At 49.2% G+C, this 27,218-nt stretch overlaps 1 protein-coding gene across 2 annotated transcripts in view; it reads right to left on the bottom strand.

Annotated features, from left to right (window-relative positions):
• HS1BP3 (HCLS1 binding protein 3) overlaps nt 1-27,218 on the bottom strand; it is a 42,661-nt gene that overhangs the window by 7,234 nt on the left and 8,209 nt on the right. For both annotated transcript variants that reach the window (XM_023550457.2, XM_064295071.1), the window contains exons 3-6: nt 23,823-24,030; nt 21,781-21,994; nt 3,386-3,546; nt 1,773-1,908 (exon numbers count right to left, since the gene is read on the bottom strand). In XM_023550457.2, the coding sequence (XP_023406225.2) occupies nt 1,773-1,908; nt 3,386-3,546; nt 21,781-21,994; nt 23,823-24,030 (719 nt within the window). The remainder of the gene's footprint in view (nt 1-1,772; nt 1,909-3,385; nt 3,547-21,780; nt 21,995-23,822; nt 24,031-27,218) is intronic.

The raw sequence follows: 27,218 nt of genomic DNA on the forward strand, positions 1-27,218 counted from the left end.
ACAAGATGAGAGTGAACAGATGCCAGGGGCCATGGGGAAATGTAAATACCAGAAGCCACTGCTGTGACTCAGGCTCGGTGGGCACTTAAGGGCTGTCTAATAGGCCGTGTCTGCTAACGAGGGGTGCGGATGACAGCCCCCAGGGACCACATGTCCTGGCGCCACGTAAATGGTTCCTGGAAAGAGACAGCCTCAGTTCCTGTAAATCTCCAAGGCACAGCCCTGCATCGGGGGTGACGCACATGACACAGTGTGGACACATGTAATGCCCAGCACATGAAGAATGCAACATGCATACACAGAAGCCCGGGAGATCCCACCGTGGCCTGGGACAAGGGAGGCAGATCTCCCAGCATCTTTTCCAACGAGTGCTCGGAGTTCCCAGTTCATGCTGCATACAGGGAAGGGACCAGATGGTGTGGAGCGAACAGGATTGAGGCAGGCCAACCTGGGTTCCAATCCTGGCTCTGCCACATAATAGCTGTGGCCTTGGGCTGGTTACCTCTCTCCAACTCTCAATGTCCTGTGAAATGGGATAGTAATACCTCCCTTAGAGGGATGCTGAGGTCCCTGGGTGGTGCAAATGGTTTGTGCTCAACTACTAACCTAAAGGTTGGTGGTCTGAACCCACCCAGTGGTACCATGGAAGAAAGGCCTGGCAATCTGCTTCCATAAAGACTACAGCCAAGAAAATCCTATGGGACAGTTCTAATCTGCAACACATGGGGTTGCCGTGAGTTGGAATCAATGTGACAACAATGGGTTTGGTTTTGTTTTTTTAGGGAGGAGCTGTTGTGAAGATTAAAGGTTCCCTGAGTGATACAAACAGTTTATGCTCAGCTACTAACTGAAGGCTGAAGGGTTGGCAGTTCGAATCCACCCAGCAGCACCACAGAAGAAAGGCCTGGCAATCTACTTCTGTAAGACTATGCCATTGAAAACCCTATGGAGCACAACCATACCCTGACACAAATGGGGTCACCATGGGGGTCGACTCAATGGCAACAGGGATGAAGATTAAACAAGACTGACATAGAACAAGCACTCAGCAAATACCGTTCTCAAACAAGTTCTACTAATCAACTGCCACTTAATAGATTAAGCCTTGCCCTCCCTTCCCTCTGTTAAAACTACTGGGTCCTCCAGGCTGGGGGGCCACTCTGGTACATTTGCCCTTCCGCTCCTGCCACATGAACTGCATGTTACCATAAGTCAGTGTTACTTGCTCCCAAATCTATTTACGGCAGTCATACTTGCTCTTGCAACTGTAGAATTTAATTCCTTTTACATAAGCTGGAAACCCTGGTGGCGTAGTGGTTAAGAGCTATGGCTGATAACTAAAAGGTCGGCAGTTTGAGTGTACCAGGTGCTCCTTGGAAACCCTATGGGGCAGTTCTACTCTGCCCTACAGGGTCGCTATGAGTCAGAATCGACTCGACGGCGACGGGATTGGTTTTTATATAAGCTATTAAAATTAAAAAACAATTTTTTTTTTATTAAAATACAAGTGTGAAAGGAAAAGTATCGTTAAGTATGAAACTAAGGTCAATGTTAGTTCTCTTGTTCTGGAATGTGTTGAGTTGCTCTGGGTGGCTGGTCCTCCCCAAGACTTCCCTTCACTGCCTCTTGGCAAGTTTGTACCCCAGACTCCTGCTTGACAGGCCTGGATCCCTCCTCTCTGAAGCTGGGCTGGCAACCCTCCCACACTGGGATGGGGGAGCCTTCCAAGGGATCCCCTGGCTCTGGCGAGGCACTACTGGGGGCAGGGGTACCTGAAGAGCTCCTCGGAGGCTTTCCTGTGGCCCAGGCTGGATGTGGGCTGTCCACTCTCATGGGCAGATGGCAGCAGTAAGGGGTCACCCAGGGACACGGTCCCGCCCAGGTCAGGATCGTCAAACAGCTTCAGGGCTGCAGAGAAGACAGCGGAGGATGGTCAGAGGATGCCCTGGACCTCACTCTCAGGGGTGCAGGGTGCAGACAGCCTGGCTCAGCCTCCTGGCACAACCAGGAGGGTGGACAAAGGACACAGGAGGGTGCAGACAAACCAAAGAGTGGGGCAGAGTCAGGGCAGAGGAGGGCAAGAGGGCAGGAGGCTCGTCCAGGGCCTGGGACACCTGTCAGCCTCAGCCTGCCCTCCCCACCATCCCCATGCTATAAGTCACCTGATGGCTTCTTTCCCCGTGTCAGGTCCCTCTCACCACTGCTTTCAGGAGCAATCAGCTGCTTGGTTCCCTGTGCAAGGCGCCCTGCGATCCAATCCAATTAGTGTCTCTTAACTCACCTCCCATTGCTGCACTCCAGTCTTTCGATACAATTTATAGAGTGCCAACATGGGGGGCACTCTGCTGGGGTGGTGGTGAGCTGACACTGTTCTGACTGCAGCCCTGCTTTCCAGGGGCCTGTGTCCCCCAACACCCCACTCCCCTGTCTGAACCACTAAGTGCTGCGCTTGATGAAAGCTGACCACTATCTTCTTTACCTGGAATATACTTTCTCAGCAGGCCTGGCAAACTCCCACTGGTCTATCAGGTTCCAGCTCAAGTATAAGCCCACACCAGCCCCACCCTGGGATGTCTTCCTGGGCCTCCTCACACAGGCCCTGATGTGGTTCTGCTTGGACCTTGTACAGACTGATAATTCCGGGAATTGTCAGTTCATGTCCTGTCTCCTCTAAGGCCGGGAACTGGGTCTCATTTATCTTTGTGTTCTTAGGCCTCACTTGGGGTCTGTTCCTCAGTGGTGCTCCCCACGTGTTTGCTGAATTAGTGAGTGACATCAACTTCCCACTCTGGATGTGTACCTGGCCAGGGGGCCAGAAGAGGCAGACCCAGGGAGCTCCCAGAAGCCCCAAGGCTGCTCAGCACCCCCTTTCCACCTCTGCACAGAACCCTCCACTGAGGTCTACTCAGACAAGGCAAACCTTGCATGATGATCCCACTTTCAGAGAGTCACTAGCACGCTGGGGGCAAGGTCTGCATCCATCTTCCAGCACACAGTGCCTGGAGGCCCCCAACGCCCACATCTGGCTGTGGATATAAGGATGGTGCTTTCATACAAATCACAATCTACGTCTCTCAGAGCAACAAAGGAAACCATCTTTACGTCAGTGGGGTGTTTAACATAGATGTTGTTGTTGTTAGTTGCCATGGAGTCGATTCCGATTCATGGCAACTCCACGTGTGCAGAGTAGGACTGCTCAGGCCTAGAATGTTCCAGTGTACAGGCTAGATTTCTCCAGCAGAAAGTAAGCTGAGTCCATACACTGTCTAAACAAGACTGAAGAAGACGTCCATCCCATCGCACGTAGGGTGGGCCCAAGCCCCATGTGCAGGGGAGAGCCACAGGGCAGACATCAGGGGCAAAGGAACATACAGGGTCTACTCACGGTCTCTGGGGGACATGTCCTCCACGGGGCTTTGGGGAGAGAGCTTCCTGCCAGAACCAAAGAGCCCCTCATCAGGGTCCACCTCCTCATCAAAGATGGTGAGCCGGGGTGCAGGCTTGGGCTTGGTGACCACTTCAAGGTGTTTCTTGGGCTTCTTGGAGCTGAGAATCAGGCAAAACACAAGGTTACGACTTCTCACAAGAGCCCCATCCGCCTGGTCAGACCCACACATGTGCTGGGCCCACCTGGGGTCCTGCTGGACTGAGGATCAGAGATCCCGGGTGTCTCCAGAGAAGACCAGGGCACAGAAAGGCTGGAGTGAAATCCAGAGGGAGGAACAATGGTCATCCTCAAAACTCTAAGGGGCTGTCACACAGAAAAGGGAACCTTCAGTGGAGAGGCCCAGAGACAATGAGGAAGTTAGAAGGTTTGAGCTTGTATCAAGAGAGAACTTTCTAATGATCTGACAATGGGAGAGGCAAGGTCCCTGTGACTGCAGATGGCCACACACTGGACCAGGGGTGTATGACAGGCCGGACTGAACAGCTGACTGCCTGGACAACTCTGGCATCCACTCCTGCCTCCAGCCTACATGGGCTTGTGTGTTCATAGGTCAGACAACGTGCTCTCCTCCCCAAGGCTGGAGTGGCCATCTTATCTCAGCACTCCCTGGGGGAGGCTCACAGAGCCACACTCTAGAGACACTCAGAAACCTGGAGGATGCAGTCTGAGGTCACAGGCTTCTGGGCTTAGGCCCAGGCAAGAGCCCATCTTTGTAAATAAATGCTTGTATTTCCTCCTTCTCCCCCCCTCCACAAGGGTGTAGCCTCTGTTGTTCTGGTAAACACATCTTTCAGTAACCATTTGCACTTCGCAAGACCCAAGAAGCAAACCCAGCCTCCTCCAGGAAGCCCTTTGGCTACCAAAAAGCCCCCGCTCTATTCTCAAAACTGGGTCCTGATCTGCTGCATGCCCTGACTGGCTAAGGGTCTGCTCTCTGCTGTAGCTACTGGTGGAGGACCTGGCAGCTTCCGGAGAGACAGGAGTGCTCTATTTCTTGACAGGGGTTGTGGGGGTAAGCAGTGTATACACATGTAAAAGCCATGGAGCTGACCAATTAAAATTTGTATACATCACTGCAAGTTATGTCTCAAATAAATAGATAACCAAAACTCGAGTCAATTCCAATTCATGGGGGTCTCATATGTGTCAGGGTAGAACGGTGCTCCACAGGGTTTTCAACGGCTGATTTTTTGAAAGTAGATTACCAGGCTTTTCTTCCAAGGTGCCTCTAGCTGGACTCGAAGCTCCAACCTTTCAGTTAGCAGTTGTGCACATTAATCATTGGTATCACCAAGGGACTCTAGACAGACAGATAACAGGCAGAGATCCAAACTTTTTTTTTTTTTTTTAATGGTCTATTCCCTGCTCTTGATGCCTAAATGGGCCATTTTAAGGTTCTTGCAAACAACAAGAATATACTATTTACTGGAATCACTTTAATGGTCCATTCCCTGCTGTTGATGCCTAAATGGGCCATTGTAAGGTTCTTGCAAACAACAAGAATATACTATTTACTGGAATCAGTGAATTTCCACACGCCTGTCTATCTGCCAGGTAGTTCCACTGGACTTAGGTCACCATCTGAGCTCATATTTGTAACACTATGCAGCAAAAGTGCACTAAGAGTCTGGTCCTGCCCTAAATAATGATACAGATTAAACAGAAGCAGATAAAAATAGCAGGGCAGCCTGGGGTGTTGGATGGTAAGGACATAAGGAGCTGGCCCTTCCCACGGTCAGCATTTACAAGTCTGGTAGGCTCCCAGACTCCCAGCACCCAGCCTGGGGCTCTGAGATGGCAAGAAGCAATATAAGCTAGGGAATGCATCCTGCTGGAAGGCTGCAGGGCTGAGCACATCTCCCTGCTCCGGGCCAAGTCCCGGTAGGAGGATCTCCATCGGGGCTAATCTGCCAGATAAGAAAACAGACAGGCTAAGTGTTCCTCCAAGGCCACACAGCAAAGCAGCAGGGCTGGGCTGGAACTGCATGTCAGTCACACTCACGGTCCTATGCTCTTCCCCCTCAATATGTCCCATAAGCAGGAAGGAGACACAGGACAGTATGGGATAAGAGGAGTCACTGAGTGACACAAATAGTTAAGTGTTTGGCTACTAAATGAAAGGTTGGAGGTATGAACCCACCCAGAGGCACCTTAGAAGGAAGGCCTGGTGATAAAATGTCACGACCTTGAAAACACTATGAAGCAGTTCTATTCTGCACACATGGGGTCGCCATGAGTTGGAATCAATTCATCGGCAATTGTTTGGTTTCTTTTAAAGGTGACAGCACGACTTATTCCGCTGTTCTTTAAGGAGAGGGTGACACGTTTCACAGGCAGTGTTTGAGAGCAGACCCATGTGCAGCAGCTATGCCAGAAGGCCCTTCAGCTGCAGGCCCTGCACTTGCTCCTTCCTGGGCACAGGCCACCAGGGCCATGCCTCTGCTTTTGCCAGGAAAGCCTGCTGGATGCACCCTCCCCAGGCCCTGCTGGCTGTGCTGGGCACCGGGTGCTAGAGGCAATGTGAAAGGAGCTTGGACTGCTCCAGCTGTACAGTAAGAGCTTTCCAGAAACCTCCAGCTGTGCCTCCTTACACATCTCGAGGAGCCAGGGCTCAGCTGCAGAGGTCTGTTCATATGGGATGCTTTCCCCCTTTGTTTTCAGAATAGCACCACCTTCACTGATCAGACAGAACGGTCAGTTTCCACGGCCCTTGGGAAGTGGATACCAAAAGAGGCCAGGACCCCTGTGCCAGTGGCATCATTAGGGGGTGTGTTAGCGGGGGTACAGACCTCACTAGGTGACACTGTCAGAGGGGGTGACACCAAAATGACTGTCTATAAAATTTCTGAGCCATTTTGAATTAGTTTTTGTGTATGCTGTTGAGATATGGGTCCTGCTTCATTTTTTTGCAGATGGACATCCAGTTTTGCCCGCACCATTTGTTAAAAAGACTGTCTTTTCCCCATTCGATGGACAAGGGGCCCTTGTTGAAGATCAGGTGACCATAGGTGGATGGACTTATATCTGGGTTCTCAATTCTGTTCCATTGGTCAACTATCTGCCATTGCACCAGTACCAGGCTGTTCTGACTACAGTAGCTGTATAGCAGGTTCTGAGGTCAGGCAGTGTGAGTCTTCCGACTGTACTCTTCGATAGTGCTTTACTTATCTGGGGCTGCTTCCCTTTCTATATAAAGTTAATGACTAGCTTTTCCATCTCTTTAAAGAATGCTGTTGGTATTTGGATCAGGATTGCACTGTATTTGTAGATTGCTTTGGCTAGAACTGTCATTTTCACAATGTTGAGTCTACCTATCTAAGAGCATGGCATGTTTTTTGATTTATATAGATCTCCTTTGGTTTCTTGCAGTAGTGTTTTCTAGGTTTTGTATAGGTCTTTTACGTCCCTGGTAAGATTTACTCCTAGGTATTGTTTTCCTGATTTCCTTTTTGTTGTTCTCTTTATTGGTGTACAGGAATCCAACTGATTTTTGTATGTTTACCTTGTATCCTGCTATTCTGCTGAAACTTTCTATTAGTTCCAGGCATTTTCTTGTGGAATCTTTAGGGTTTTCTACGTATAGTATCATATCATGCGCAAATAGGGAAAGTTTTACTTCCTCATTGTCAATTTGGATGCCCTTTATTTCTTTTTCTTGCCTTATTGCTCTAGCCAGGACTTCCAGTACAATGTTAAATAGCAGTGGTGATAACGGGCATCCTTGTTTTGTTCCTGTTCTCGAGGGGAATGTTTTCAGCCTCTCTCCACTAAGAATGATGTTGGCTGTTGGTTTTGCATAGATGCCCTTTATCATGTTGAGGGACTTCCCTTCTATACCTATTGAGAGTTTTTATCAGGAAAGGGTGTTGGGCTTTGTCCAATGCCTTTTCTGCAACAATTGAGAGGATCATGTGATTCTTTTATTTATGTGGGGGATTACATTGATTTTCTAATGTTGAACCATCCATGCATATCTGGAATGAATCCTACTTGATCATGGTGTATTTGTTTTTTTTTAAATATGATGCTGAATTCTATTGGTTAGAATTTTGTTGAGAATTTTTACATCTATATTCACAAGAGATATTGGTCTATAATTGTCTTTTTTCGTGGTTTCTTTGCCTCGTTTTGGTATCAGGTTATGCTGGCTTCATAAAATGAATTTGGAAGTATCCCTTCCTTTTCTATGTTCTGAAATAGTTTGAGTAGTACCGGTGTAAGCTCTTCTCTGAGTGTTTGGTAGAATTCTCCAGTAAAGCCATCTGGGCCAGGGCTCTTTTTTGTAGCTGTTGTTAGTTTTTTAAATTACCTTTTCAATCTCTTCCCTTGTTATGGCTCTGCTCAGGTTTTCAACATCATTTTGTGTTAGTTTGGATAGGTAGCGTATTTCTAGAAATTTGTCCATTTTCTCTAGGTTTTCAAATTTGTTGGAGTATAGTTTTTTGTAATACTCTGTTATGATCCTTTTTATTTCAGTTGAGTCTGTTGTAATGTCCCCCATTTCATTTCTTATTTGAGTTGTGTCTTCTCCTGTTTTTCTTTTGTCAATTCAACCAGTGGTTTGTCAATTTTGTTGATTCTTTCAAAGAACCAACTTTAGCTTTTGTTGATTCTTTCTATTGTTTTTCTATTCTCTACTTCATTTACTTCTGCTCTGATTTTTATTATTTTCTTTCTTCTGGTGGCTGTGAGCCTCTTTTGCTGTTGTCTATTTGTTCAAGTTGTGTAGCTATGTTTTGATGTTGTCCCTTTCTTCTTTCTTGATATGTACATCTATTACTATAAATTGACCTCTGAGCACTGCCTTTGCTGTGTCCCCAAGGTTTTGGTATGACATGTTTTCATTCTCATTTGACTGTAGGAATTTTTTTGATTCCATCTTTGATTTCTTCTATTACCCAGTGGTTTTTAAGCAAGGTATTAGTCAGTTTCCATGTAATTGATTTTTTATCCTTGCTCTTCCTGTTGTTAATTTCTACTTTGACGGCACTGTAATCAGAGAAGATACTTTGTATTATCTCAGTGTTTTGGATTTTGCTGAGGGTTGCTTTGTGGCCTAAGATGCAGTCTATTCTGGAGAACATTCCATGTGCATCGGAAAAGAATGTATACTTTGTAGCTGTTGGGTGGAGTGTTCTATATATGTCCACAAGGTCAAGTTGGCTGATCATGGCCTTTAGATCTTCTGTATCTTCGTTGAGTTTCTTTCTAGATGTTCTGTCCTTTACCGAGAGTGGAGTGTTGAAGGCTCTTCCTACTACTGTGGAACTGTCAATTTTTCTTTTCAGTGCTATTAGAGTTTATGTATTTTGGAGCCCTGTCATATGGTGCAGAGATATTTATTATGGTTATGTCTTCATGATGGATCATCGCTTTAATCATTATATAATGCCCTTCTCTGCCTTTTATGGTGGATTTTGTTCTAAAGTCTATTTTAGCTGAGATTAGTATTGCCACTCCCGCTCTTTTTTGGTAGCTGTTGACTTGATATACATTTTTTCCATTCTTTTATTTTTAATAAATTTCCATCTTTGTTTCTAAGGTATGTCTCTTCTAAACAACACACTTATACTTTTTTTTTATCCATTCTGTCACTCTCTTTATGGGTGCATTCAGGCCATTTACATTCAGTGTAATTATTGATGGGTATGCGTTGATTGCAGCCATTTTGTAGTGCTGAGCAGGGGGAAGAAGGGTGAGGAGTGGAAAAGCATGTATCACTGGTTCCTGGGTGCTCTGTCTCCTGCTGGGAGCTCCGTGAAGCTGCTTTCCCACACTCCCCACCTGCCAATCCCTGACAGGAGTTCAAGATGGCAAATCTGCGCTGCGTTAGCTGATAGGGGACCTCTGCTCCATATCTCTCCCCTCTCTGTCCTCTGTCAATTTCTTATTCTATTCGGGCTTGGCCAAGCTCTTTATCTCTTCATTTGATGCTTAGGGTTCCAGGATTGACGTTTGTCTCTGTTTTACTTAGTGTTTTGGGTCTTTGCTCCAGAGGGACAGCGTGGTACTTCTGTCTATAGTGCCATGTTGGCTCTGCCTGTCTATAAAATTTTTGTGCAGTGTTTCAGCAGAAATTTATTATTTTTTATAAAAATGTACGTGTAGTTAAATGTAACAACAAAAACATTTTTTCATAAGCCCAGCTTACATGTATCAATATACCTACAAGGCTAAAACTCTATACCAATTTACTTTTTGAACCTTCTTATGTCCTCTGGTCTGAGCTGTCATTATTACCCAATTACAATAATGCTTCAAATCATGTGCTTTTGATTGCATGCGCTACAAGCATGCGCTGCTCTTTTCGTTGCTGCTAGTGTTTTTATAGTCATTGATTTTGTCAAATTCTCTGGTGTTTCAGTTACAATATTGTGGTAATTAGTATTTGTGAACTATATCAGTAACTTTTTGAGAATGAAGTAGCAATTAAAGGAAAAGAAGGAGTGATACACAGGAATTACGATTTACGGGTAACTTAAAAACATTACTAAGGATTCTGTATTGTCTGGTATGGGAAGAGGTCCATGGGGGACGGTGTGACACCAAGAGTTACTGCCCTGGGTGACAGTAACCCTAGAGATGCCACTGCACTGTGCCCAGTTGATCAAACATGGCCCCAAGACTTACTGAGTCAGAAACCTCAGGGGCCTAGGAACTGTGTTTGAATCTGCTGTAGAACCTAATGATCAGGTTTGGGAGCTATTGGACCAGCCTGGGGTGTCTCTATCGCTTGATTACCACACATCCTCACTGCAGAGCCCCTCAGCTTGGCCCCTGCTCATGGACCTGGCAGAGACTGCGGCAGTGAAGCAAGAGCCCCCACCCCGTCAGGGTTCCCATTCCCAGCGAGGGCCTGGCTGAGGTTTCACAGGCTCCGAACCCCTGCGGGGGGGCTTCCTACCCCATTTTCAATCAACCTCCACAGAAACACGCAGGCCATTCAAAGAGGACCTAAACAGTGTATCCACCCAGCAAATGGGCCCCATGGGGCAGGAGAGTGAGAGGCTTCCCACCATCTAGAAATCAGAGGAAGCAGAGAGAGATGGGAACTGTCTGAAGAACAAAGGAGGGAGAGAGAACAAACGTTATTAACGATCCCCGGAAAAGAGATGCAGAGATTTCAGCGCCTTCCCTTCTTGCATCTACTTCTGAATTTGACAGCACAGAATAGGTCTAACTTTCCTTCTGTGTGAGTTCACCTCTCAAAATGGATTCATGTCCTTGTGTTAAGGACAAACACAAAGACACAATCCTTTGTTTTCTTGAAGCGAAATAAAGTCAATCTGTGGCACACAGGGGCTGCTCAGTCAGGCAACATCTGTGTCATTCCCCCACCACTCACCCCACCACCATCTTGTCTCCTGAACTCTCTCCAGCCCATCTCATGGGGAGACAAAGAATAGGTAGGAAATATGGCGCTTTGGTGTCCAAAAGCCCCAGGGTCCTGTCCTCATTGGCCCCAAATGTTCAGTCTCTGGGGACTCAGTAGAGTACCTGGTCCAGAGGAGACAGATGCTCAATAAATGATGGATGGGTGGATGGGTGGCCAGATGGATGGACAGACAGGGTGACAGCACATCTCTGATCCAAACTTCTTCCTACCTGTTCCCCCCGGGGGGAGGAGGGGAAGAGAGTAAAGAGAGATGGGTTCCCAGCATCAGCCTCAGTCACTCAGCCATTCTGTAAGCAACCCACTCATTCCTTCATTCATGAGCACCTTCTACAACCCAGGTACTCACTAGACCCCTCCCACATACAAGAACCTGTGCTGGGTGATGGGGGCATAGAGATAAAAGACCTGCTAAGACCCCCAGGAGCTCAGTGCCCAGTAGAGGTCACAGACACATGACAGGTCATTACCACATGGGGGGGTCCATGCTGTGATGGCCAGAGCACAGAAAAAGGAGCAAACTCAGTCCAAGTGTCAGGGAGGGTTTCCTACAGAGGAAATGCTGAGCCAGCCAGTGAAGTCAGAACTGGAATGAGCTAGGCAAAAGGCAGGATGGTGCCTCAGGCAGAGGAACTGCAAGTCATTCTGTGAGAGCTGGGGGTGGGGGGGGTGCGTGATTCAGGGAGGAGAACTCAGGTGACTCTCTAGATAAGGAAAAAAACAATGTTGCCATCAAGTTGGTTCTGGCTCATGGCAACCCCGTGTGTATCAAAGTAGGACTGTGGTCCATAGGGTTTTCATAGCTGTGACCTTTCAGAAGCAAATCACCAGGCCTTTCTTCCAAGGTGCCTCTGAGTGGACTTCAACCTCCAACCTGTCAGCGGCTGAGCACGTTAATGGTTTGCACCACCCAGGGACTCCAGGTGACTAGGAACCCCTTGAGTGTTCAGCAGGGGTGTGCCAGTCAGAGCAGCAGAGGCAGTGCTGCAGGGGAGGGCAGAGAGCCAGGAGGCAGCAGGAGCTTGTCCATGGCTCCTGTAAGGAATCTCAGAGTGGCAGAGAGACGCAATCAGTGAGACATTTAGAAGGCAAAGATGCTTACACATTTAGACGCTTCAAGTGATCACTGTCTAGAGTGATGCCCAGATTCTGACCTCAGACACCCGGTCAATAAATTTCATGTCTGAGGTGAATCACTCTGTCTCTTAGAGCCCAAGTTCTTCACCTCTCTCAGAAGGCTGACACTTCAGGGTCATTATGAGCATGAAATCAAATCACACACATGGGCTATCACACCAAGCTACTGTGCCCAGGCTGCCCTCCCTCCCCCTGTGCCCCTCCTCCACTCCTCACACCAAAGTCCACTGGCTGTCTGCAGGGTGTATTGGCCGGTTCTGTGCAGTCCTGCTCACCAGCCCACCCTCTGCATTGACCCAAGATCTTTGTCCTCGAGACAAAGCCCTTTACTGACGTGACCAAACGATGCCCCCTTTTCCCACCGTCAAAAGGCAGGCTGGTAATGACAAGATGCTTTTCACCAGAGATGGGCACCTGGGGAATCAAAGAGTAAGGTCTGCGAGAATGGAACTGCAGTTCCTGACCCGAGAGCGTGAGCTGGATTTATGGGGGTTCAGCACAGCATGAGGTTCAAGTTGCATGAGGCAGGCTGGGGGATCCCTGGACAGACGCAGGCATGCATAAGCATGTCTGTGTACCACACACGTGTGTGATCAAGCATGGGCAGACATCACTTTCCTGCTGTGCTTGCCTGCTAGAAGACAGATGTCTAGACCAGGCTGTGTTCCGCAGCAGATGTGGTAGTTGACAGCTCTGACAGGACAAGGAGCAGCCCTGCCCCATGTGAACTGGTCAGTTCTGGTGACAGTGATTGATAGACCAAGAGCATCTCCCCTCTCCAATGCAGAGGGCCGTGTCGATGCTCCCTGACACGACCACCCACCATGGCAGGCCACTGATGGGCACTGACTGCCCGGGAGCTGAGTACCCTGGGGTTGCTCAGGCATCCTCTGTGCAGCCAGCTTGGCTCCATCTCAACAGAGGATGAAACACAGGACAATGGGGCCGTTAGCTTCAAAGCCAAGCGATGTTAACCAAATATGGAAACAACCTTCCTCTCCAATAACAGAACTTTCCTGCTTCAAAATCAATCATTTCTCATTTTTTAATCTCAAGTTCGGCTTGTTTTTTTAATTAGAAAAAACTACCAGGGTGGGTATAGATCCCTAGGTGGGACAAAGGGTTTGTAATTGACCATTAACCAAAAGGTTGGCAGTTCGAACTCACCCAGTGGAACCATGGAAGAAAGTCTGGGCGATCTGCAAAGATTACAGCCAAGAAAACCCTATGCAGCAGTTCTACTCTGTAACACGTGGAGTTTCCATGAGTCAGAACTGGCTCGACGGCACCGGTTTTATTTTTTTAATCAGGGTGGCCATAAACAAGCTTCTGACATTCACTGTAGGACACTGTTATTTACAGCACCACCAGGTAACGAGGCTTCCACGCTGAACCAATCATCACAAGAGTCGTGGGAATCACCAAGTAGAGGCGTTCACAACGGATGCAGCTGACCTCACCAGGGATGGGGGCTGCAGAGAAGGACGGGACTAAAGGCTAAACAGAGTCAGGAGAGCAGTGCTCTGGGCAGAGAGAATGGCCCTGTGCAAACGCCTCGGGGAGAAGAGCTTGGCATGTTTAAAATGCCAACAGGTGGGCAGCAGGCACATGCAAAGAGGAGGAAGGTCTGAAGATGAACTCGGGCCTGGGAGATTCTGGCAGTGTGCCGTGGGCGGTGCACAGGAGGGGATGCAAGATGACCCCACGTCAGACATGTAACCTTGCTGAGTCTGCTTCCTTGTCTGTTACATGGAAATAAGGAGGCACCAGAAGCAGAAATGCAAACGTGCTGCAAGGTGGAGCTACAGTCAGTGCAGGGCAAAGGCGGAAGCCTGTGGTCACAAGGTGCTGCTTGATGATCTCTGTGCTCAGGTTGTGTGCTAGACCCAACAGGTGGTGCTCTGGGCCTTAAAAAGGGAATGGGCCAGGCTAGGTAGCCACCACGCACATCCATCATGTGCTGTGGGCCTCCCAGAGTCACACGCCAACAATACAGTCCTTAACAACCACAGCCTGACTCTCCAGGCCACTGGGCCCCACCTTGAGGAGAGAGAGCCTCAGTGACCAGCCTTCTCAGCCTGTGGGGGGCGGCATCTCTCCTTCCTCACACAGCGGGGGAGCCAAACGTGCCCCTCACTCACCACCGCAGAGCACCGCCATCAAACCAGGCTGGTCCTGACCACAGGCTTCTGCTGACCCTTCGCTTTAAAGCAGCGCCCAATCCTGCTATCACCCAAAGCAACCACACCCCAAATGCTGCCATGACCAGGAGGAGGCTAGTAGTGCCTCTAGCGGAGAATTCATCACCCGTAGCATCAAAAACAAAGGACCAATGGACGGGGGCCATGAAAAGTCCACACCCTGGGTCACAGTCTGGGTGACTAGAGTTCGCGTTCTGACTGAATGATCTGGGCTGATTTCTAACAATGAAGAGACTGGATTTGACCTCTAGGTCCCTTATAGCTAAAGGCTCTATAATTCTAAAAATGTTCTGACTTGGGCGTTGCTGCAAAGACTCCTGAGGCAGGGAAATGGCAGAAATGTCCTTCATAGATTCCTTCCCCTAAAGTAACCAAGCAACCATTTAATCCTATCAAGGACTCAGCCAAGAAAGCACCATCCTCCCATGGGCAGAGCCTGTTGGGAGGCACCTTGCCACCTCCAGAGAAGTGGCTTGCTGCAAGTCTAATGGGTGTCTGGTGACCTGGCAGTGCCTGTAAAGGCCACTGCACAGCACCTCAGTGCTGCTATTTGCATAACAACAACAGGAAATGGACAAGCTGCCTTTTACATTTCAACTGTTGCTGAAACACAGAAAGAGTCAATCTGAAATGGTGGTAACATTTTAAAGGAACTTTCCCATACTTCACTTCATCCTTATAACAGCTGGGCCTGGACTTTACCCCTCATTTACAAAGGAAGAAACTGAGGCTCTGAGAAGTGAAGCAGCCTGCCTGGTACCTCACCAGCTGGTAAGTAGCAGAGCTGGGATGTGAACCTGAGACTGAACCTCTAAGCGTGCTCTGAGGTGGCCACATATCCTAGATGTTTCAGGATTTCCCAGTGGCTCTGAGGCCATCTTCTAAGGGTCCCTGGCTTTCTGCAAAGGTACGCAGGGGCCACCTCGTCAGGGAGAAGGGGCAGCTGTGGCTGGGTGGGCAGAGAGCCAGACTCTAGTCTTGTCTCAACCAAAACAATTCTACTTCGGTGTGTTTTACATATTGAGGTTCGGCAGGAGATTGCTCTTGAGCCAAAGATTTTGCCACTAAATCACAACAGTAGAAACCACTGTAATATTGTCCCTAACGGTCCTTTCTTTCAGACCAGACTTGTGTACTGATTTGGATGGGCCACTGAGTTGGCATAACCATGTCATGCAGCTGTAATCCTCCAAGAGCAGCTGTCATCCCAGTTACTGTAAGATCACCAGGTTACAGCCGAGGGTGGCTGTCACAGAGCCCTCTGCATTCGTTTTCAGTCCCAGGCTGGGCCCGGGCTAGGTGCCGGGAGGTACAGGCATGAGTCCAGCCCAGCCAAGCCTGGCTCACAGCCCCAACAGCGATAAAAAAGAGCTGCCCTCAAGACCGACACTGGGGAACTCCTCCAGAAGGCGAAGAGAAGGGGGAAACCCCAGGTACGAGGAGGAGGAGGTGGGGGAACATAGAAGAAAAGAAAATTCACTGTGGAATCCCCAGTGGGAAAGGGGTGACTTACTGGCCTGCTACTCTCTAGGTTTATTTCACTCCACCAACCCCAAGATTTAATCAAGTTTGGCTTCTGGAGCTTCTTTTTATCCAAATCACCTAGAGAGCTTGTTAAAACATTTTCCTGGGCTCCACCCAGGGCTGGTGTGGGGGCTGAGAATTTCCATTTCTAAGGAGCTCCAGGGTAATGCTGTGTCCGGCACTCGGAGAAGGTCTTCGTGCCTAGGCTCACACTAAAATATTAAAGAGGCCCAAGTCCACAAGAAGGAGCCCTGGTAGCACAGTGGTAAGCATTCTAGTGCTAACTAAAAGGTGAGTGGTTTGAACCCACCAGCTGCTCCACGGGAGACGGGTGCAGCAGTCTGCTCTGTAAAGACTTACAGCCTTGGAAACCCTATGGGACAATTTTACTCTATCCTACAGGGTACGTTATGAGTGGGAATCGACTCAATGGCAATGGGTTTGGTTTTGGTTTGGAAGCCCATGAGAGATGGCAACGATATTTAGCAAGAAATGTCTAGGGAGAAAAAGCTGAAGGGGCACCTCCAGAGGTGGGGCTGAAGGTATGACGTTCCCACAGGGCTCCCGTCATGTTATCCCCTGGGGAGCTGTATTTCTAAATCTTGGGTCAGCAAACCCTGGGGCACCTGGCAGTGTGCCAGGGGCACTTGAAGCCACAGAATCAACTTAGAGTGTTGATTTTACCCAAATACAGGGAATAAAACATTATTTCTACACTAAAACACATATGGTTATTCTATGAAAGATAAATCAAAATTTGCACAACTGATTATGATAAAATACGGTATTCCAAGAAATATCTGGCCTTGGCATCAGACCCTGGGTGTTCACTCCCCCTCTGTGCCCTCGAGGACCCTGAGTCAAGAGTCCGGGAAGCCCAGCCTTCAGAAAAAAAAAAAAAATATATATATATATATATATTTTAAGGCAGTTCATATTCAGGAAACAGCCTGTCTTCCCAGGGCGGACCGGGACCTGGAGGGGGAGGCTCCCTGTGTACCAGGGAAGCAGGCTGGAGAAGGGTGTGACGGAGCCAGGCCTTGTGAGCGGTAGGGTTTAGAAGGACGGAGGTGCCATCTGACAGAGGGGTGTCCCAACCTTAAGGAACCCCTTACCTGATTGGTAAAACTAGAAGCCTCGGAGACCTGAGCCTGGGGTGTGTATCTGGGGAAAAAGCTCAATAGAGTAAAAGCTCTGTATATGAAAAAGGGAAACCCTGGTGGTATAGTGGTTAAGTGCTATGGCTGCTAACCAAAAGGTCAGCAGTTCAAATCCACCAGGTGCTCCCTGGAAACCCTACGGGGGCAGTCCTACTCTGTCCTATAGGATTGCTATGAGTCAGAACTGACTCAACAGCAACGGGTTTGGTTTTTTTTGGTTTTATATGGAAAAGTCTCTCAAGCTCTCGGCTAGAATAGCATCACCCTACAGAAACACAAGGTCCACAAGCAGGGGCCTGTCTATGCCAATTATAGCACATCAGCCTGATGGAAAAGCACAGAATAAGAACGAGGAAGTCTATTTGTCAATTTGGGATCAATTTGGGAAGAACCAGTATAAAAACTAAAAAAAGCAAATTACAGAATGGCACACATATACCACGATGCCATTTTGGTAATAAAACACAAATATCCAAAGGCGTGTATGTCTCAAGGGAACGACTTTTACCTGCATTTTGAATTTTTCTATAATAACCACACATTGGCACAGGGGTTAAGAGCTCAGCTGCTAACCAAAAGGCCAGCAGTTCGAATTCACCAGTTCCTCCTTGAAACCCTATGAGTCGGAACTGACTCCATGGCAACCGGTTTTTTGTTTGTTTGGTGAATCATATATTATGTGAGATATAATTACACGTGTTTCTAGAAGAATATTTCCAGCAGAAGACAGAACTATTATGGCAGAACTTCATTTTCCTCAGAACCATGAAGTCCCTAAAATAGGAAGTTAAATATGAAAACTATGCGCAACATGGAAAAGCCATTAGGACAGAACATGAAGTGAAAAAGCAGGGTACGAAAAGGCGTGGAAACACTACGTCTGCAATTTTGTCAGTGCTGGGCAGGCACTGACAAAAACCCCAGCAAATAAGGGAAGCACAGTATTGGGCTGGGCCAGTGCGGGCTTTTTCTATCTCTAAGCTTTCTCTAATGATGTAGCAATGTCGTCTTCTCAGTAATCAAAACCATGTTTAAAAGACAAAGAAAAGCCCGGCCAGCATGCTAAGCTTTGTGCTGGCAACTCCCATCCCTCCACGCAGCCCCCACAGTAGAGCAAGAGCACCCCGCTGTGGCCATAGCTGGGAAAGGCCAAGTCCTGTCCACCCGGACATAGTGGCTACTCCAAAAAGGCCCACAGCCAGGCCCAGTCTTGGCGGGGAGGCCAGCGCTGCTGCCTCTGCAGAGCACTGGAGTATAGGAGATGAAGAAAAACAAGCAAAACGTAAGCCGCCTGCAAAGAACAGAATGTTCCCCACCAAAGGGCGGCTGGGTAGGACAGTAGGAAACCTAAAGCAAGAGGGGTCAACAAGCTCACCTGGGTGTCCCCGGAGAAGCTGAGGGAAGCCCCACTTCAAAGCATGGCTTTGCCACACACAAGGCTCTGATCAGGTCCCTGCTCATTGCTGTCCTTGACGTTCCCTTCTGTGAAAGGGGGGTAATCCTAGTCCCGGCCCACCTCCCAGACTGCTGAGAGACGGGAACTCAGACCAGCAGCACGGAGGCAGGGTCCGGTTGTGGTTCTGCCGTCTGCTGGCTGTAGGCATTCACTCAACCTTCCAAACCTCAGTTTCCTCACATACAAAGTAAGGTTGATCCCAATATCGGCCACCTAGAGCACCATTTCCAACTGGACCCATAATGGATTGTGAAGGCAATTTAAAAAATAATGGAATAGAACAGAAAATAGAAGAGTACAACACAGTAAGGCTAAGTATGAGTTCTTTAAGCTTCTGTTTCAGTTTGCATCTCTCTCTCTGTATTATATATATATATATATATATCTCTATGTATAGTATACATATACACATATCTCTCTTTATATATACACATACACATCTCACTCTATATATAATATACACATATCTCTATGTATGATATATACATATGCACATCTCTATATAATATATATATTTTTTTCTGTATGTAATATACATATATAGTCTATACGTAATATATATATATCTGTATATATAAAAAAATATATATTCACATATCTCTCTGGATATAATATATATACACACACACACCTCTCTATATTTATACGTATGCGTATACACCTCTTTCTATATAACATAGATGCAATGGCAGCTAACAACGATGTATATATTATACCTGTGTGTGTGTATACCTATGTATGTACTGGGTCACGATATACAATATAATTTTTACTGTGGGTCATAAAAAGATTTCAGAAATACCATCTTAAGAGAGAAAATGAGATGATATAAGCAAATGCTTGCCCAGGTCCTGGTATTTAACAAGCTCTCAGAAAACGTCAGTCGTTATTACTGATGGAGGTGACAGCGCTGACAGGTGTCTATTTCACGTTGCTCACGCAAAGAAAAACCAGGTGGGGCGGGTCCTAAGCCTCTGCTGTTCCTCTCTAGGTGCTACGCTGGCCCACTATGGGATTCAGGAAAAGGTCTCTGGAGGGCAGAGCCAGGGGTAGGGAGAGCTGGGAGGCAGAGGGGCCCTGGCTGCCCGGTATCCCCCTGACCATCTGCTACTGGCGTCAGTAGGAAATGGAAGGCAGCACTTGCCAACCCCAAAGAGCATTTTCCTACCCAAAAAAGGAGCCACTTTGCTAAGCGTGTCCTTCAGCCAGAGACTGGAGCAAACCACCAGTCTGTCTCAGACTGGCATTACGTGTGGTTACTCAGAACAACAGAGAGCAGGAGTTCAAACAAAGCCTTATCCTTACCAAAACAAAGCCCGAGAAGGGCCTGCAGGGTTGGGCAAGGCTGATAAGGGATCGCTATTATAAGCTTCTCCTGGCTGCTCTAGGGCAGGCCTTCTTCCCACATAACCCTGCCATCTTGGCTGCCCCCCAGTGGGGTCACTGACCCTGTCCAGTACAAGGCCCTGGTGCACAGAACTGGGAAGGCCTGCGTCTGGGGCATTTCACACACCTAGGGTCTGCAGACCCTCGGCCCCTGCCTGGTGACTTCTTAGTTGAGATGCTGAGATGCCCTGAGGGCTCTGACTGTGAATCCTTACCCTCCACCTGGTCTCCCAGTCTGTGGCCTGCCACCACACCCCACTCTCCAGTGTAGCACCCACTTTCCCACCTCTCACACATTCTACGAGGGGGACACCTCAGTGCTTCCTGAAGCCTCAGGATGACACCTTTCATGCTGACTTCAGGTTAACTTGCCCACTGCTTGACTCTTGATCTGCTCCAATCCTTTCTGTAACACGCCCTACAAGAGGCCTCAGTCACCTGCTGACTTAACATTTCAGTAACTCTAAGGTCTACGAATAATGACAGTGAAGATGCCATCTCTGGTCTAGGGTCTGATCCTACAGAGGCAGTGGGGTAGGGGCGTGGCTTTAATTGTAGCTAATCGCTAACATTTACAGAGCACTGACATACGCCTTATATACGTTAACCCATTTAGTCCTCACGAGAGCCCTAGGAGGCAGGTACTATTGTTACCCTATTTTTGTTAAAGAAAACTGAAGAGAGGTACACGTTGCAAAGACACAGGCTAGTAAAAGGCAGAGCCAGAACTGGCACCCAGGCAGTCTGGCTCCACAGGGCAAGCGCTTAAACTCAGCTCCAATCCCAATGTTTACCAGCTGTCTGACCTCAGGGAGGTAAGTAGCCTCCACATGGTTTCTTTAATCTGTAAAATGGGATAACAACAGCTACTTGCAAGACATCAGTGAGTTACAGTATGTGAGTTACAAAGTACAACGGCCAGCACACAGTGCTCAAGGCACATTAGTTACCACCGTGTTTCTTGCAAGTTTGGATCAACAACAAAAGGTGTGGGCCCTGGGAGTGGCTGAGTCTGCCTGGCTTCCCTCGGGGAAGTTAGCTCCTTCTGGGCCAGGAGGACCTGGCCATAACGTTTCAGCTGTGCCCACAGGATAGCCTTGGGGGCAGATGTGTGGCTCTCTGTTCCCCTCAGCTGGCCTGCGTCCATCTTCACAGCCCAGCACAGGGATGATCACGCAGTGGGGACTCAGGAGCAGCTCACTGATTGGCTAGAGGCAGTCAGAGGGCCAGAAGTGGAAAAAAGACCAAGGCCACAGCTGGCCCGCCTCGCCTTCTCTTGTCAGTGTGTGTGCGCACGTGTGAAGAGACACAGTCCACGGGCCAGGGTACCCAGGGCTCACTCTGTCTTCCCGCAGTACATGTAGACGACGCCTCATGGGTCCCATGGGGCCTCCACTCAGACGATTCACAAAAGCCTAGCTACTGTCCTACAGGGAGGCAGGGCCAAGATAAAATCCCTGCTTCACAGATAGTGAGGATGCCCTGGATGGCACAAACGGTTAAGCGCTTGGCTACTAACCAGAAGGTTGGAAGTTGGAGTGTCTTACTCAGGTGCCTAGTAAGAAAGGCCTGGTGATCTACTTCTGAAAGATCACAGCACCTGAAAACCCTGTAGAGCACACTTCTACCCTGACATACACGGGGCCACCAGGCGTCGGGATCAACACCATGGTAACTGGTTTGGTTTTGGTTTTACAGACAGTGAAACAAGACCCAGAGAGCTCAAGTCACACGGCTGGCAGCAACAGCTAGACGGAGAACCCAGGCCTCCCGCTGCCTGCCTGGTGGGTCCCAGCAGCCAGGGCTACTGTCACGGGGGGTGGCTGACAGGCCTCTGTGTGGAGCCAGAGGGGATGCCCTGTGACCCAGAGAGGGGCAGGCAAAGACCCCGGCGAAGTGGAGGCTGAGCAGAGATGCTCCTCCTGAGCACACAGGCCAAGGCCTGATGGCCAGACCCTGTGGGCGCTGAGCAGGGGGCACAAGGGCTTTCTCAGATGCCCAGGAAGGGGGCAGGAACCCTCTCTGGCAAGCCTGCAACAAGGGAGAAGGATGCCCTCTCTGCAGGGGAGACCTACCGCATGATTCCCAGAGGGTCCAATGCCACCTCCTCCTCTTCTTCCTCCTCTTCCAGGGGCTTCCCGGCATCCTTTCCCTTCAGGCCCTCTCCTGCCACTCCATCCTGCTGCCTGAAGAAATCGAAAGCCTCCCCGTCATCCCCCGCTGGGCTGTCTGCATCCAGGATGGACACATCTCTGCTGCAGAGATCCACTGCTCCTGGGGACCTGGTGCCTGTGGAAGACGAGAGAAGAGAGGGGACCTGATACCCACCTGGTGGGGAGGGAGGTAATCCTATGGAAGAGTGTCTGAGGTGAGGGCAGTGTCCTGGGACCAAGCCTGGTCACGAGCCAGGGTGGTGGTCTAGTGGGTGGGAGGTGACAACGGTTCCTGGGGCAGCCCCTGGAGGGCTGATGGGCACCAGAGAAGCTGAAGGCAGAGGGGTTCCACAAGGGAGTTCACAATGATGAAGACAATCGTTCCTGAACTGCTGAAGCTCGGAGCCTGTCTGTGAGGCAGGGGTGGCAGAACCTACCTCCACTGGGCTGATGGGAGACAAACTAGACAATGTACAGGGTGATTCAAATAGAACCAACACTTCCAGAAACATTTTACACTGTCGTAGGGTATGTCAAGGAGCTCTGCCAATCCAACCATGGATGGAGATCCACTCCAAGGGTCTGGGCAATTGGCCTGTGCACTAGATGAGGGCACACAGTGAGCACGTGGAAGATTTCAGAAGGGAACTGTGACTATTCCATTACAAAGTGGCTTAGATTGGCATTTCTCAAAGAGTGGCCCACTGGTGGTGTCCATGGTGAGGTAAATACAGAAGGGACAGCAAGTAGTCAGGGCAGGTGTCACAACAGCCACCTGTGTGATGTTGTATTTACCAAAGTATCAGACTGTGACAGGCTGAGAATGAAAAGCCAGTCCTTCCCGGGGCATACCTTGAGAAGCACGGGCTTAGACTACTTGTTCATCTATATCCACAGTTACTGAGTAATACACAGCGAAACCTGTGAGAGCCGGAACTCGCTGGGACTGCCTTGTTTGCCTGGGTCTCGCAAGTTTGACAAGATATAGTCTTACCACTTTTCTATCACTCGTTTTAGCGAAAAATATTTTGAGTTTTCCTTCTCTGACAGATTTCCTCCTTACATAGGTTCTGGCTTTTCCAGGTTTTACTGTATCTTTGAAAGCATTTGCTTTTTAAAAATCACCCTTAAGAGCCCCTGGGTGTGCCGAACAGTTAACATGGTCGGCTGCTAAATGAAAGGCTGGAAGTTTGAGTCCATCCAGAGGCACCTCGGAAGAAAGGCCTGGAGATCTACTTCTGAAAAATCAGCCATTTAAAATCCTATGGAGCACAGCTCTCCCCTGACACATGAGCGGCCACAAGTCGGGGTCAACGTATCAGCAACCAGTGGTGGTGGTGGAATGAGTATCACGCTGGAGGTGCAGTTCTAAGGCCTTTACGTTTATCAGCTCATTTACTTCTCACAACCACCCCTGTCAGTGGTATCTGCCCCATTTTGCAAATGAGAAAACTAAAAAGAGGAGAGGAGGCTGGAACACAGACTAGAAGGGCTCAAGGTCCTCTGTTATTGCGAAAAGTGGGGGTGGCTGCGCCTCTGCCAAGAGCCACCCAGAACTCTCCCCGAGAGGGCACAAGCTGGGTATGAGGTATCCCCAGAGGTCAGGTTGCCACCCTGGCCGTGAGGGCACAGCTTTCTGTGAATACTGTGCATGGTGGCGGGGACGAGGGGAGGGAGGAAGGGAGGGGAGCTCTGAGGGACCGAGCTGGCGGGAGGGGCATGGGTGGGGTCAAACAATGAAGAATACCCTCTGTGAGGGCCCCATCTGGCGCCCAGCCGGTGAGTTCCTCAAGGGCCCAGGTCTCCTCTGCCCACCACTCCAGCCCGAAGATGTCTCAGCAGTCTGGCCTGAAGCTTCTGGGCTGCCAAGAGCAGCCGTGGACTCTCTCCCCCTGAGCCAAGACAGGGAGGCCTGGCTCCGCACCGAGGGAAACCACAGGGACTTGGGAAAGAGTGGTGGGTACCTAAGAATTCTAGCAACTCGGGGCTGCCTGCTAACTCAGCATCCTTGGAGATGCAGCGTAGAATCTCATCGAACACGGCTCTCCTCTCCTGGATGTCAGACTCCCCAACAAACAGGACCTTCCTTGGCAGCGGGGGGAGGCTAGCCATGGAGTACCGACTGCTCAGTTTCTGGTAAAACTCCTCAATCTCGCTGTATTTTTTAGAGACCTGAAATGAGAGAGGCAGGCGATTTCCTGAGTGAAAAATAAAAGGGAGAGTACTCCTCTCTCAACCCAACCAGAGGTCCCAAGCCAGAACGAAAACACCCAACCCGCAGCTGTTGAGTTGATTCATACTCATAGCAACCCCATTTGTTACTGAGTAGAACTGCTCCATACAGGGCTTCAAACCGGATCATCCTGGTGGAACCTGTCTGACCCCCTGCTGAGAACTTGCATTTCTGCCCCCAGATATACTGAATCAGAATCCACATTCTAACAAGATCTTCAGGTGATTCTTATGTATACCTCACACCCGGCCTGTACTCCCCTGGGGAGGGTTGGGGGTGGCTCCAGGCAGAGGTGCATCCTGTGTTGATGCAGCCCACATCCATTTTCCCAGTAATGCAGGGCCTTGAACCCTTCCAGCCCTTCCAGAAGCCACATTTTAACAAGATCCCCAGATGATTATTATGTACATGTAAGAATTTTGACAAGATTCCCAGGTGACTCTTGTGCATACGTAAGTTCCCCAGCTTGTTACAATTCTTATGTATACACAAGAACCACCTGGGAATCTTGTTGAACTGTAGATTCTGATTCAACATATCTGGAGTGAAACTGCAAAATGTCAGCAAGGAGTCAACTGGAATGAACCAGTTCAAAGTCCTGGCTCCACAGGGTTTTCTTGGCTGTAATCTTTACAGGGAGTCCCTGGGTGATGCAAACAGTTAAGTGCTTTGCTACTAACTGAAAGCTTGTTGGTTCAAATCCACCCAGGGGTACCTCAGAAGGCCTGATGATCTATTTCCAAAAGGTCATTAAAAAAAAAACCCCACTGCTGTCAAGTTGATTCCAACTCATAGTGACCCTACAGGACTTAATATTCTATGGAGTGCAGTTCTACTCTGAAACACATGGGGTTGCCATGAGTCAGAACTGACTCCATGGCAACTAGTTTTTGTTTTTAATCTTTACGGAAGCAGATTACCAGGTCTTCCTTCCACAGCACTGCTGCGTGGGTTGAAACTGCCGACATTCAGATTAGCGGCCAAGCACAAACTGTTTGCCCCACCCAGAGGCCCCAAGAGGGCCAGGCTATTTGCAGAGTCCTCCCTAAGGACCAGTCTGCCGAAGGAAGGGCTGGGTGAAGGAGCAGGCTCTCTTAGGTATGCCTGCCTCCTTATCCTCTGCCATCTGCCTGCCTCAGGCTCCATTCCTTAGCCCTGCTAGTAAACGGTAGACTCAGTTACAAGAGTTTTAGTGACCCAAAGGAAAGATGCAGTAATGGTGAGATTCCAGGTACTGATAAGGATATCTGATGCAGGGACCCCTGCCTGGCCTGGCCTACAGGCAACCACCGCTGCTGCCTCCATTCCAGACTTACAGGGCATTAGCTGGTGATCGCACAGTCTTGCAGGCTATTAGGTCATCTTCCTGTAACACCATGAGTCACCTGTTCTCAGCACAGATCTGTTGTTCATTCCCCCATGAACTAAGGCTGCCTCTGGTTAGGCCAGTCCTTACAAGTGCTTTGATGGCAAAGAGCCAAATATTGCCAAAGTTGGTCTCTCCAGCCCATAGTCAACCAGGATGACCAGGCCATCCCTCTGCACATGAGGATTACGATGAAGCAGGCCAGGGCTCCTGCTGGCTGTTAGAGGGTGGTCCTGGGTGCTGGCTGACTTTGCCTCCTCTTCTGCTGCTCCCCAGGATGCCCATGGCAGCGCAGGGTTCAGTCATTCACTTATCAAACTTTTGATGCACATTTACTCTGTATGGTGACACCCCAACATGGTCTCTGCCCTCAAAGACTCCCGATCTTGTAGGGGAGACCAGAGAGGGTGAGCAGTCCTAGGATGGTGGGCTATGTCAGCGCTGAGGTCTGTGCAGCCTAACAAGGGCGCTCAGAGGACAGTCACCTGCTTTACCACACCCTCCGCCACCAGCCCGCATCCACCCTCGCCTTGAGCCTCTCTGTGCTCTCCCCATGTGCTGGGCCTGTCTCCCAACTCGTCAGCAAGGCCACTGGGGGTAAGTGCATGACTGTTCACACTGATGCTTCCTGGTCAGGCTGCGCCCTCAACCACTGCTGCAAATGCCGCTGCAAGGCCGACTGACCCCGGGGATCTCATGTATTCACACTCGGGAACCTGGCATCTCCTTTGCACAGGGCGTTTGAAGCCCGCACTCTTGACTAACCAAGATGATCACTCAGAACCCCAGCTGCTACAAGGGTGCCAGATGCTGGGAGGTGGCTGGGTGGGGGGCTCCAGTGCCCCCTGAATGGGGAGTCGTTGAGAAAACGAGCTGCTGCCCACAGTTGTCAACACCAGGCACAACAGCCTGGCTCCAGGGCTTTTCAAAAACAGGCCTCAAGAAAAGAAAGACAAGAGAATTCTTTCCCAAAAGCTGTTAAGTAACACAGGCTCCAACCCCTGAAGTGGCCTTAGAAACCAGAGAGTCCTGCCAGAGAACAATGGAGGAAATGGTGAGGGCCGGGCGCCCTCTGCTGGCCTGACTGTCCCACGCAGGCCTGGCCCACAGACCAACCAGAACCAGGGTTCTGGGAGCCTCAGGTCTCCAAGGCACCGGCAGTGTGAGACTCCAGGAAGCGGTAAATTGGGGGTTCCACCTCCAACCAGTGCCCACATTCACCAGTGTTCCAAAGTAAGTGCTTACTCAGGTAGCTACCTACACTAGTGAGGATAGGGGGTTATGCAAGAGGCATTCAGGGCAGAGGGCACAGAGGGTGGGGGCTAGCATTTATCTGGTGCCTCCTGTGTGCTGGCACCGGGCAGAAGGCTGAGCATACAGCGCTGCTACCCTGCATCCCTCAACCTAATGTGTGTGCCTTACTGCAAACACATGGGGTGTCTGCAAATCCTCAAATACAAACAGTCCCTTCTGGAAGGCTGGTTTTATACTCCATGGTTAGCAATTAAACACAGTTTTATATTAAAACATGAATTTTTTTTTTTTTTAAGAAGTAGAATGCAGAATGTTTACTAGACTTTTTAGCTAAATCATGAAAGGTCAAATAGATTTCATGCTTGGGGTATGCACTCTGGGTTACACCCCCCGATCCCACAGGGAGGACATGACAATTCTCCTTGGCTCTTGCAGGTACTTCAAAATGTTTGAGAGGCACCCACAAACACATACGCCCTCCTGCGCATACACCCCACCCCATCACAG

This window comes from Loxodonta africana, chromosome 12, assembly GCF_030014295.1.
Source record: "Loxodonta africana isolate mLoxAfr1 chromosome 12, mLoxAfr1.hap2, whole genome shotgun sequence".
Lineage (NCBI taxonomy): Eukaryota > Metazoa > Chordata > Mammalia > Proboscidea > Elephantidae > Loxodonta > Loxodonta africana.